The 12,407-nt window shown below is 49.4% G+C and overlaps 1 protein-coding gene across 3 annotated transcripts in view; it reads left to right on the top strand.

Moving 5' to 3' along the window:
• CAMTA1 (calmodulin binding transcription activator 1) overlaps positions 1–12,407 on the top strand; it is a 241,787-nt gene that overhangs the window by 205,774 nt on the left and 23,606 nt on the right. The window contains exons 1-5 of one of the 3 annotated variants that reach the window (XM_058818598.1): positions 1,903–2,023; positions 9,810–9,949; positions 10,628–10,824; positions 11,172–11,250; positions 12,042–12,357. In XM_058818598.1, coding sequence (XP_058674581.1) covers positions 2,005–2,023; positions 9,810–9,949; positions 10,628–10,824; positions 11,172–11,250; positions 12,042–12,357 — 751 coding nt within the window. In that variant the 5' untranslated portion in view covers positions 1,903–2,004. Of the gene's footprint in view, positions 1–1,902; positions 2,130–9,809; positions 9,950–10,627; positions 10,825–11,171; positions 11,251–12,041; positions 12,358–12,407 lie in introns of those variants that run through there. The other 2 variants (XM_058818599.1, XM_058818600.1) reach the window with 2 other exon arrangements.

Genomic DNA, 12,407 nt, shown 5'->3' with positions numbered 1-12,407 from the left:
GATGAGGCCACACCAGTGGTATCCAAACTCTCACTTCAGCCTGGAATCATCTGTGAGCAAACAGTGTGTGTGTGTGCTACCTGTGGCATTCTACAGGTACATGATTCCTGTACGGTGGCAATGTTATCACCAAACCCACAGCATGTGTCTGTTTAGTAGGAACAGATGCCCTTCTTAGCCTGTGGTGAGATGCAGGACACCAGAGTCAGATAGGAGAGATGTGTTCAGTATCAGTGAATGTTTTGCAGCAGTAAGAGACTTTCCATAGGAAAAAAGTCTGTGTTATAAACAGTATTCACAGTTTTTCACTCCTCTTTCCAGCTGGGTAAAGGTGACTGGTGTTTACATCTTGGATGTTGCCATAAAAGATGATCTGTTTGGGTTCTCTGTGGGAAGAGGGATGAATGTTTTCTACCGTGTTAAAAGGCTGCGGTGCAGCTTGCAGGGATGTGTGAGCAGTGGTAGAGGACACAGATACCTTGTCCCTTGATAAAATCTATCCAGTAAACTCCTTGAGATTCTATTCATCCTCCCCTGCACTGACTCCTGTGTGGTGTGAAGCCTTTGTCAGTTCTGTTTATATTCCTGCTGAGATGTGTTTGGTGGTTTGTTCCTTTCCCACGCTATTATTAAGGACACTGTTTCAGGAAGCCAATCTCCTACTGCTCTGACTGCATTTCCCAAACTGTCCTTTTCCATTTTGATCATAATATGATCGAATTGAGGCAAGGAATATTTCATTTCCTATGCTGAGCTTTGTCTTCTGAGCAAGCCTGACTTCACGGGCAAACATCGGATTCCTCAGGCCGATGACTGAACGTGTCCTGCTGCCCGGGGGTCTGTGATTCCTGTGGATGGTGGGACCGCACAGTCTCAGAAATTGTCAGGTTTTACCGCTCCACAGATTTACCTTATTAGAGCAATAAGTACAAATACAAGTACTGTGTGTGTAGCGAAATGAGGAGAGCTGTGGTGTGAGCGGGAAGGTGACCCAGGGATGGCGCGTCCCGGGGCTGACTCTGGTGCGCGGGGCGCTCCGGGGGCGGCGGGCGATCGGTGCCCGGTGCGGGGCCGCTGTAAACACGGCGGGGCCGCCAATGGGGCCGGGTGACGTCAGGCCGGGGCGGGCCCGGTGCCGGAGCGGATCGGGAGCGGGGCAGGGCCCGCCCGGCCGCGCCGCCCCGCGCAGACAATGGGAGGCGGCGGCAGCCTCCGCCCGCCCGCAGCCGCACCGGGCCGGCGCTGATCGCTGAGCGCGGGGCGGGGAGCCCGTGGGACGGGCCGGCCTCCCGCCATGAGGGCGGCGCGGGGCCCCGGCGTGGGCTGAGGGCGGCGGCGGCGGCGGGACCGGCCCCACTGCTGTCTGCCCTGCGGCGCGGTCTGGGCGCTCTCCCCCTGCGGAGTGCCCGGGGCAGGTGCCGGCCGCCCGGGATTGGGGGTGTGAGAGGGTATCGGGCACGGTGATGGCTCCGTGGGCGCGCCCGGGGTGACCGGGACGGCCGCCGGTTCCCAGCCGCTGCCTGAGCCTCCGCCCGGGGTGTCTGTCACGGCGCAGGGCGAACCGGGGGGCGGGCGGCAGCCGCGGACCGGCCGCGATCCGCCGCGGGCTCTGAGGCGGCGCCGGTCCCGCGGCGAGGAGCGGCCCGTCCGTCCCCGCATGCCGGCCCCTGCCCCCCGCAGCCCGCTGCCCACCGCGGCCCCGGCGCTCGGGCTGCCATGCTCGCGGCCGCTGAACGGCGCCCGGGCTCGTTCTCCGCCGCGGCCGGCCGCGCCGCCCCGAGCCCCGGCTATGCCGGCCAGCCTTAGCCCAGCCAGCCTTAGCCCGTCCGCTGCGGCCGCCGGGGCGCGGGGGTGGCACCGCTGAGAGCCGCCGGCGCTGCGACAGGACCCCGGGGCTCCAGTTGGCTGCGAGGATGCGAGAGACGACAAGCAGGTCTGGGGGGAGCCTGCTCTGCCCGCCCCTGCTGCGGGGTCTGCGCCAGATGCTGGCTGGAGCCTCCGCCGATGCCTTATAGACTCCCAGGTCAGTCCTCTGGTGCCAGGTGTTGTCACATTATTTACCTGGAAGCAGGTAGAGGGACTGCGGAGGGGTCCGCTGGATGCGCACGTGTGACAAAGTACTGCTTTCAGTAAGTATTGCAGGCTCAAGTGTTGCGCAGTGCTTGTCTGGGTTTAAATCTGCATGCTTCTGTGTTGTGCTGCACTTCCACGACGATTGCACGCCTTGCTGCTCGCTGTGCCCCCAGCCGTGGGACGCGGTGCTGTTTTCATGTGCTCGCCCTGCCCTGCTGGTCCTCAGCCCCTCCCGGGTGATGCTGCGATGCAGGCTCGGAGTTGTGACAGCACTTTAATTGTAGCATCACGTGTGCGGCAGGACACATTGCATCGGAGCAGCTCGCAGCCTCGTGTGCTGAGCTGAAGGCACAGAAGGAGGTCGGTAGCCCAGAGCTTCCTGGGGATCTTAGGGATGCTGGAAACACACGGCTGCTCCACACCACGGTATCAGAAAGAGCAGGATTGGGAAGAGGACTTCGGGAGACTGTGTGGACTGCTCGCAGTTTAGATGGGGTAAACATGACTGACGTCAGACTTGGTGAAAGCTTCCAGCAAAGCTGAACCTGTTCCAGTGCTTTCAGTTTTCCTATTTATCTAACTTTGCAGCAAGTAGAGGCCATTTTATAGCATGCTGCTCTTCAGTCTGGTGATTTCGGAGTGAGTATTTTGACTCTTGAGGTTGCAGATTTAAGGAGGGAAAACTTGGGTCAGAATTGTTACCATATGCATACATAAATATCATACACAGCACTGTAAGCACAGATACTGCATGTGTGGCATGAGATGCTTTTTTCCTGTCTGTAGTCCTTTAGCATGTAGCCCTAGGAGGAGGAGATCTCCAGGAGCCCTGGGTAGTAGCACTGGGCAGGTGAGCAGCAGCACAGCACGTTCTCCCAGGCTTTTGCTCTTGCATACACCCAGAAGCATTTCCCCTGTACATTTTTCATAGTATTGACACCTGTCAGGCTGCTTTCTGACCTGAGATATAGAGACTGACCTTAGGTAGCCAAATTTTTATACAAATTACAAAACAGCACAAGAAACTATGTCCTTAGCAGTGTGCCCTACCTCTAAAATCTGTAAAGTACACATGGCATGTTTAAAAGTTTCCTTTGTTTCCTGAAGCAGCTGTTCCTGGACAGCATAAAGATCTTGCCCTCCCTAAGCCCTGGGGAAGAGAAGCCTGAAAAATAGGGCAGCAAGTGCTTTACTGCTGTTGGTATAGAGACTGCCACTTGGGGAAGAAATCAGCCTGAGCAGCCCTCTTGTTTCTCTTTTCTAGTAATGGCATGATAAAGTAGAGAAGTACCCAGTTTTGAGGGGGCACTGGGGGTTACAGAGAGAAACAGAGTAATCCCAGATGGCATGGGAGTAATAGCTAGAGTCCTATAGCACAGGAAGAACTATGGGGCAAGTGTTGACAGTAAGAAATCATGCCTGGGCAGGTGAATTAATGGCTTAAAATCACTGACTGTACCTGTGTGTGCAGGTCTGGATGACTTCATCATTCCTGCCCATGTCCAGTAGTGTTCATTTCATGGAGTTTCTTCAGCTGCTGCTCAGGCTGAGAGTGTACAATACTGTGTTTTCCTCATCTCATGCCTCGGTTCTGTGGCATTTCTCACTGATCAAAAGCCCTGGAAGTGACCTGCCTCATTAATATAGATATGCATGCATCCTAGAATGCTTTCATTTGCTGGTGGAGACCATGACCTATAATAACTTACTGCTAAGGAGAGGGTCTCTCTTTAAGCAATAAGGGGCACTGAGGATATAACCACAGTTTTATTTCAGAAATAGTTGTTCCTGCAATAATGCCACCTCAGAAATCAGCATTAAATGATCACATTGTTACTGCAGCATGAAAGATGTTCAGGATTTGTGCTGTACAGAAGAATTGAGCAAGATTTTGTAGACCAGTGACAGATGATTTGCAAAATAGAAACAGAGCAGTGGTAGTGTGAGTGACGTGGCCTTAGACTGCTTCCATCCCCACCCACAGCTTGTGCTGTATGAGAGAATGTGGTGAGAGAATTCTGGCTTGCTCTGCAAAACAGAAAAATGTCTTCATGCTGCATGGCTTTTTTTACATTGCTCAGCTGTCACACTTGTTCAGTTCAGTCTGTGTGTGCTCATGCAGGGGATGATTTAACACAGAAACTGCTGGTAAAGGAACAGCATAGGAGAGCCAAAGCCCTCAGAGTGGCTCCTCCACACCAGGGTATCTGAGCACAGTGCTTGGGAACAGGCAGGTCCTGCACACCACTGTTAGCTAGTGTTCAGAATTCTGTGGGGCAATAATTCCATGCTGGGCAGATGCAGCCCCAGTGGGATGTGCAGGAGGTCATGGACCTTCATCCTTTAATTCTTTTAACCAGTTACTGTCTGTCAGTTTGGTTGGGCAGCATGTTAAAAACATCCAGATGTCCAGGGGAAAATGTGAAAAAAGAGCAAGTGTTGTTAACACTGTTTGCTGCTGAGAACTGCCCATTAATTTTTCATCTGTATTTTCAGCAGTATTTCCCTGTAATAATTCAGGCTGCACTGCCAGGTCATGTGTGGCACAGACAGTTTCTTGCTGCTTGAAGCTTGCTTGGCAAAAGGACTGAAGATCCTTTGGGATGTGTTCTTGTCTGGTACAGCAGTGTGCAGAGATTAGAAAAGCAGCTCTCTGTGCTCTTTTCTTAAAATTGGCCTGTTAGGCAGAGGAGGGCTTGTCCCTTACTGCTGTGCCTTGCTATTCTCTTAGCTCTGTGTCCTGGGCATTGGGTACCACACAAAGGAAGTGCAGAGCTGATGATTGATGGAGGTGTGCCTTTACTACCTGTTGTAATAAAGTGTGGGCAGAGGCAGTGCTCTGAGCTGTGCCTGCCCGTGGGGGACAGCTCAAAACCAGAAATCCTGCTGTTGGAAGAGTTTTTGGGTTAGGCAGTGGGGAGGTCTGTGCAGAGGCTGTAGGTGAGGTGTTTGCAGGTGCTGTGTTTGATCCTCCCTGTCAGAGCAGGCTCTGTGCACCAGGAGCTGTTACCAGGCTGCACAAGGCACGTGCTCCTGCAGCCTCCAGTGAAAACTTGGGCACGTAAATGGCTGGCATCTGTTCAGATCCTTACTGAGGAAAGTCAGTGTTTATTGGAGAGCACTGAGGGAGAAAATGGAGGTGTGGCTTCCAGAATCCTGAAGATTAAACTAACTCCTCTGCTCCCTGTGTTTTCCACTCTCTGTGCCTGCTGTGGTGGCTTATTGAGCTGTTGGTGCAGGTGTGCTTTAAATTCATTGTGGAGGATTCTGGGTTAAGAAAACGCCACTGGATTAAACCAACCCTGAAAAAAAAAAGTAATATTAAACAATATCCAGGTTGTCTGTGTGTAACTGTACAGTTATGTTATATATAACTGTACATTATGTTATATATAACTAATACAGGCTGTAACTCTGTAAGATGCTGGCTGATATGAACAACCATGTAACCTTAGAGGATTTGTAGCAGAATTGTTCTGCACCTTTAGATGAATCCAGTGCATAACCTGCTGTCATTACTGTGATCAGTAGTAGGCTCTCTCACAATGCAGATGGAAATGAAGCTTGAAAGATGGGTTGTGTTTTAGGGAAATGATTATGAAACTCTCACCAGTTGCGTAGTACTGGTCAAAATCTGACCAGGCAGCTCCTCCCTGTCCCTCTCTGCTGGGACAGTTCAGCTCCCCTCAGGTTGCCACCACCTCTCCTTGTTATGCTAGGGGAAGATAGTGAGAAGTAATTTTGGTGTTATATTGATATTGTTGAATTTGAAGAAGATAATTCCCATGAAAGATACAATCTTCAGAATATTTTCTGTGAAATTATTCTGTCTCCTGGAGATACAGAAATGTGGTTATTTTCATTGCCTTAGTGGAGGAAGCCTTGAAGAACACTTGAGAAACACTCTCTGTAGTTACCTAAAGAACATTAAAACGTTTCTGAGATTGATATGTAGTGGGAAAACTCAATAAATGCACAAATTTGCATGTCTAACTTTTTAGCTCGCTAAAAAATTTTAAATTCTATCATCAAAACAATAATTTTTGGGCAAAACCTTAAATATGTGATTATGTTTGTATCCATGTGGATCTTTGTGGCCTTTGGACAGAGTGAGAGTGCTCCCAGTGCAAGACATTTCCTTGGGCTCAGGCTGTTTAGATTTCCTGTACAATGTATCAGGAGAAAAGCTTATTTGGACAGTGATCTTTATGTTGCTGAGCTCTCATCTTCAGTGCACTGCAAGAGACTTGCTTGTCATGAGATCTTCTGCTGGCTGTAAAAGACAAGAATGTGGAAACTGTTCCTGTAACTTCAGTGCCTGTTAAGCAGGTGGCCCTGCAGAGACCCCCTGAAGTGAGGAAGAGAGAAAAATGAGAAATAACAAAGGATGAAAGGTCTTGAACTTCTCAGAGTTGCAATGTTCAGCCCTGTGGTTGTTGTAGCCCTTCTCCTTTCTCTCAGGCATTGCAAGGTGCATCAGTTGGCTCATCAGCAGTGTGTGAAATGGCTGGACATGGTCCAAAATGCTGCTAATCTGGTGTGTGTTCAGGGCTGGGGTGGGAAAGGAGCATTTGCCTCATTGTTGAGTTCAGGAGAAACCTTGGGGGAAGGTGTTCTCTCTCCCACTCCCTCTCTGCCCCTCCCTTTTTTTCTTTTTTGTCTTTTGGTTTGGTTTTTTGTTTGTTTGGGTTTTTAATGTTTGTGGTTTTGTTGTTGTAGGGTTGTTGTTGTTGTTGTTAGTTTCTTGTGGTTTTTTTTTTTTGTAGACTAGTGCAGTGCATGCACTTCCAATGACCAGGGTTCCTTTTGAAAGGGACATCTTGGTGTAATTGACACTACAGAATGATGAAAACACTATACAGAAATAATTTTGGAATTGTCATCAGTTATGGTTTGCTTAGGCAGTGATTTTGGTCCCCTGGGAAATGCATGGGGGCACCTTCCCTGCTCCACTGCCCCACTTGGCTCATTTGCTGCCTGGAGCTTTTTCATTTGGGGGCACACCCTGATCTGGGTGAATTCTGGTGGTCTCTTCTAGACACAGGGAGGGCTCTGGCCATGCTGTGCTGGTGCTCCAGAATGTTTGTTTCTACTTCCCATTTTACCAATAGCAGCATATTTCTAAAATGCCTGATCTGGTTAGTCCTGCCCTTGTTATTTCCAGGAGCACTGCCAGGTGTCTGAATAGGAATACCTGGGAGCACCAGATGTTTTGGATTCTGTTTCCTAAGAAAAATTCCCTGCTTTCATTTCTTTGGTGTAGTGTTTTGTTTGGTGTCTGGGGGCATTGGTGGGTGACAGGTATACCTTTGGTAACTTCAGTCTTCTGACAAAAACTGACAGGAAGTTCTCAGTGTCTTTGGGATCAGGAACGGTGGAGGCTTCACTCATTACAGATCATAAAGCCCAGAGAGAAGAGCCTGGAAAACAATCACAAACATAGGGCCATCCATTTCTGTTCCAGATTGAAAAAAAAAAATGGGGAGAAAATAGTAATCTGTACTTCTGTGTTTCACTGTGTGTCCAGGTGTACAGAATTATTCTCTGTGGACCCCTAAATGAGTAGGAACAAACCCCAGAATTTGCAGCCCTGAGCTTGTTGGTTTATTACTCCACTTAGAGCCAAATTTCTTCTTTTAAAAAGATGCTGCTTGTGCCTGTACAAGGCTGAGGGCTCAGATGTGATACCCAGTATGGTTTGCTGCTCTCAGCTCTAATAAATGCAGGTTCTGAGGGCTCAGATATGATACCCAGTGTGGCTTGATGCTCTAATAAATGCAGGTGCTGGGGGTTCAGGTATGATCCCCAGTGTGGCTTGGTGCTCTCAGCTCTAACAAATACAGGTTCTGAGGGCTCAGATGTGATACCCAGTGTGGTTTGCTGCTCAGCTCTATAATGCAGGTGCTGGTAGCCATCTAGGGAGAGTGGCATTACCTGTGTGGAGCCCTGTTCCCTGCAGGGCAGGTGTGGCCATTTTTGCAGGTGCCTGGGCTGTGTTTCTCAGGGAGAGGAGCTCAGCAGGGCCAGGTCTGTGCCAGTCTCTGCAGTGGACGTGCTCTGCCTGGCAATGGGGAGGGAGGAGACAGCGGTGTGGACTGCACTGCAGCACACTGCAGCACTCCTGGAACAAAGATCTGCTGGGCAAACGGGGCTGCTGCTGCTGCTGTGTGCTGACCACAGCTGAGGGACAGGGCCCTCAGAGTACCAGCAGTGTGTGCTGATACAGCTGCCAGTCCTTTCCCAGGGGCTTTGCAATTAACAGGACAAGTGAAGGATTAGTAAGGCACTAATAATAAATCTTTTGGATTAGTGAGCTCACCTCTGACATGAGGTTAGATGGGAGGTGCTGGCCACAGTCCTTTGTCCCTGGCCCTTGAGCAGCCAGAGGGGGATGCTGAAGCTGGCCAGGAGGGAGTGGAGCTCTTGCCTGCTGTCAGACCACAGCAACCTCTTGGTGAGAAGGGGATGTCTCCAGCCCCTGGAGCTGAGCTGTCTTGTACCAATGGTCTGCAATATTGTCCTTAGTGCAGTACAGCAGGGATCCACATCTCTCCAATACCTTCTACTGAGGGCTATGCCTCAGTGTAGCATAGAATACTCCTACAGCCTTCCAGGGAGGGCTCTGTGTTCTTGGAGAAGACTGACATGTTTAAAACCTCATCAGAGTGTGTCTATTTTGGTGCACACGCTCCTTTTGCTGTCACTGGGAGTGGTTCTGGGTTTATGAGTGTTCTGCACCACCACCATCTCTATGGATGCATGAAACTGAACAGTATGGGGGTTGTCTCTCCCTTAGAGTTTGCTACCTGTGCTCTTAGCATGATATCAAGATTCATTAAATGTTCCCTATACACAAAACAGGCCTGCCCAGCTTCACATGAGCTGCATGAAACTGCAGAAGGAGCTCTGCACTCGCAGCCATTCCCTCTGCACTGACTGGCCCTATCCAGAGAATCATTCCCTCAGCTGATCTCTGTGGGATCAGTTCAGCAATGATCTGTTAATCTGTCTGAACCTCCCTGCTCCACCACTCAAGCCTTAGGAGCTGTAGGATAGTGCTGTGTTAAAATGCAATGAGGGGAAAATCAGTAACACAGATTTCTGCAGGGACCAGAGGGCTCCAGAGTTTCAGAGTGGTGTTACAGGATTGTCAGTGCCCATACTCCAAATTGTGGTGGTTCTGTTTCTGGCCCTTGGCTGAAGCTGTTTTCCAAGAAAGGAAGCCTGCCAGGGAAGGAACAAGTGCCCTGTTAAAGGCTACTTTTCCTAAGCACAGAAGGAAGCAGAGGTGTCTTTTTCTTCCAGATACCATTATTGCATGATTCCAGGTTGCAGGCCAAGCTGAATTCAGGGCCTTGTAAAGTAGAGGGGTGACTGTAAAATGGCAGATGTGATCTTACTGAAATGCTCAGTGAATGGGAATATTTGCTTAGTGTTTGTGTTTTGAAAGACTTTGCATTACCCCTTGTATTGTGTGCCTACAGCTGGATTCACAGGGAAAGGGATTTGTCCTCTGCCTGCATTTCTCATTTTTCTGTCAGTTTCTGTAAGGAAGTTCTCTGGAATTGCAGTTAAAAGGTTGCTGCAGGAGGTGGAAGAACTAGGATGAAGAGAAAGTGTGTGTGTGTGTGCATTTCCAAGTGGAGCAAACCTCCTCTATCACTTCCAGAATAGCTATTTGTGACTTGAGCTTCCTTTCCATGGAAATGTCCTTACTGTGGCTTTCTCCAACCCAGATAACCAGTTCAGGATGTCCATACTGGAGCGACTGGAGCAGATGGAGAGGAGAATGGCTGAAATGACAGGCTCCCAGCAACACAAACAAGGAGTGGGAGGCGGGAGCAATGGGAATGGGAACAGTGGAACACAGGTGCAGGTATGAACCCTTCTGTGTCCAGACACAGCTTTATGCTTTCTTACCAGAGGTTTTTTTGTGAGGTGGGGTTTGGAAAGGGTTATAGTTTGTCCTAAGTGACAAGTCTAGTTTGTGGGTGTCTAACAGCAGCTGGTTTTTGGTCACATTTGCCACTGTCTCAGTACTTGTAGGAATGGAAGGCTGCCTGTTCAGGGCAAGCTGCAGCTCCTCTCAGTAATAGAAGCTTCTTTGAGCCAGGTTTCATAAACTCTTGGAGGTCTTTTACTCACCTAAGATAGCTCAGCTACTTTTGGAGGCATAAAATCATCAGGATGGCTTCTGTTGCAGTGTTGGAAACAACAAGGTTTAATAAAAGGCCAGATAACAAACAGAAAAACCGAGCTAGGTGCAAGAGGTTCTCGCTTCTGGTAAAACACCTCACAAAAGCCATTAGTTTCTGTGTTCTCTTCTTTTTCTAGTAAATTGTTTAGATGGGACTTCTTGGCTTCTGTCTGATTAGCTATCCTTAAGTTTGAGGTGAAGTCCCCAAGGTCTTATGCGGTGTCTTTTTCACCTAATCGAGGAGAGAAACTTCTGGGCTTCTTTTTGAGGGGACAAAGGATAGTTTTGTCACTCAGTCAATGAGAGGCACATTCCCATTCCTCTCCGTGGTTAACTGGGATGTGTGTGGTGTTCCAGTGCGTTTCTGGGACTGGGACCCTGGGCAGCTGCTTTGAGAGCCGTGTGGTGGTGGTGTGTGAGAAGATGATGAGTCGCGCGTGCTGGGCGAAGTCCAAACACTTGATCCACTCAAAGACTTTCCGAGGAATGACCCTGCTCCATCTGGCTGCTGCCCAGGGCTATGCTACCCTCATCCAGACCCTCATCAAGTGGCGGTAAGACCCAGCCTTGGACTCTGGGCTGTCAGCACAGGCATGGCAGGAGCATCTATGAACTTTGCTCAGTCCACATTTCTGGGTGTCTTGTACAAAGAGCCAAGCCCTTGAACTCGTTCCCATGCCCTGATCTGATGGGACCTGTCTCTTGAGAATTGCTGGATCTATCATGCTCTTCATGCCTGTGGTGGGGGCACTGTCTGTAGTAAATACACCTGTTGTGGGCATGTAGTAAATACGTGTGTGTGACCTCTTCTCTATGATACAGAGCTTTGGATAAATCTGTGCTTAGACAATGATACTGACATGGTTACAGAGCATCTTTCCTTCTCTTGTTTTCCCTGCAGCACCAAACATGCAGACAGCATTGATCTGGAGCTGGAAGTTGACCCTTTGAATGTGGATCATTTCTCCTGCACTCCTCTGGTAAGAGCAGGGTCTGAAACTTCTGAGAGAGTCTGAGGACACTTTGGGGAGTTCTTTCTGATGTGTCATTTTCCTGAAGTGTTTCACTCTCTGTAGAGTGGATGTTCCTGCTGTGTAAATGGTAAGGCATAGTGCTGTCAGCTTCCTGGCATTTTGTTGAGAGAGGGCACACAAAACAAAACTTTGTCATTGAGAAACACGAGGAAAGGAGACAGACAGATAGTTCTGGTTAGTGTTTTACATAGAATCTAGTCTCCACTATCAGGGTGTGAAAAGGACTTTACACGCCTTCTTTCACATTGTCCTCTGTGACTGTTTAACTGTAGAGGTTGTAAAGTTATAAACTGTCTTGGTCTCTGGAGTCACGAAATCATGACTGAGAACTTAAACAGGCAAAAAGCCAAAACAGATGGAACCAGAACTGCCAGTTTACAACTTGAGTATTGATTTTATGGTTTCCAACCTTTGGTCCTGACTGCATGTTCCTATCTCGGAGATTCCTTTGTGTATGAAGCTGTTCTGTCTCTGCAGTGATGTCAATGCCACTAAAAGAACTCAAAACAGAAGAAACCAAACTGTCAGCTTTATTTGTCAATTGGAGGTTTCTCTGTTGTAGGAGAGAATAGCATATATTCAGTCCCCTATGTTGGGTTGGGTTAGAACATTTATAAACATGATCTGCTGCCCTTGAGCATGTCATGGTTTTGTATCAGAAGAGTTTTTCCTTGAGCTGGGATTAACAAGACAGGAGAAGGCATGTCTCCAGTGGGTTATTACCTTTTCTTCTTTAGATGTGGGCCTGTGCCCTGGGCCACATGGATGCAGCAGTGGTGCTGTACAAGTGGGACCGCCGCGCCATCTCCATCCCCGACTCCCTGGGCAGGCTGCCCCTGGCCATCGCTCGCTCCCGGGGCCACGTCAAGCTGGCAGAGTGCTTGGAGCAGCTGCAGAGAGATGAGCAAACTCAGCTTGGGCAGAACCCCAGGATTCAGTGCCCCTCGAGCACAGACTCCAACACAGAGAGCTGGGTGTCCCAGTGGCAGAGTGAGCTTGTTGCCTCTCAGGAGCCCCAGAAGGGAGTCACAGTGATTTCCAGTACAAACACAGGTAAAGCATCCATTCAGCTCTGTTTTGCTGACATTTAAGGTGTGAAAATG

Source organism: Ammospiza caudacuta, chromosome 22, assembly GCF_027887145.1.
Source record: "Ammospiza caudacuta isolate bAmmCau1 chromosome 22, bAmmCau1.pri, whole genome shotgun sequence".
In the NCBI taxonomy this organism is placed as follows: domain Eukaryota; kingdom Metazoa; phylum Chordata; class Aves; order Passeriformes; family Passerellidae; genus Ammospiza; species Ammospiza caudacuta.
The sequence above is the reverse complement of the archived record's forward strand: the minus strand, read 5'-3'. Positions and strand labels throughout refer to the sequence as shown.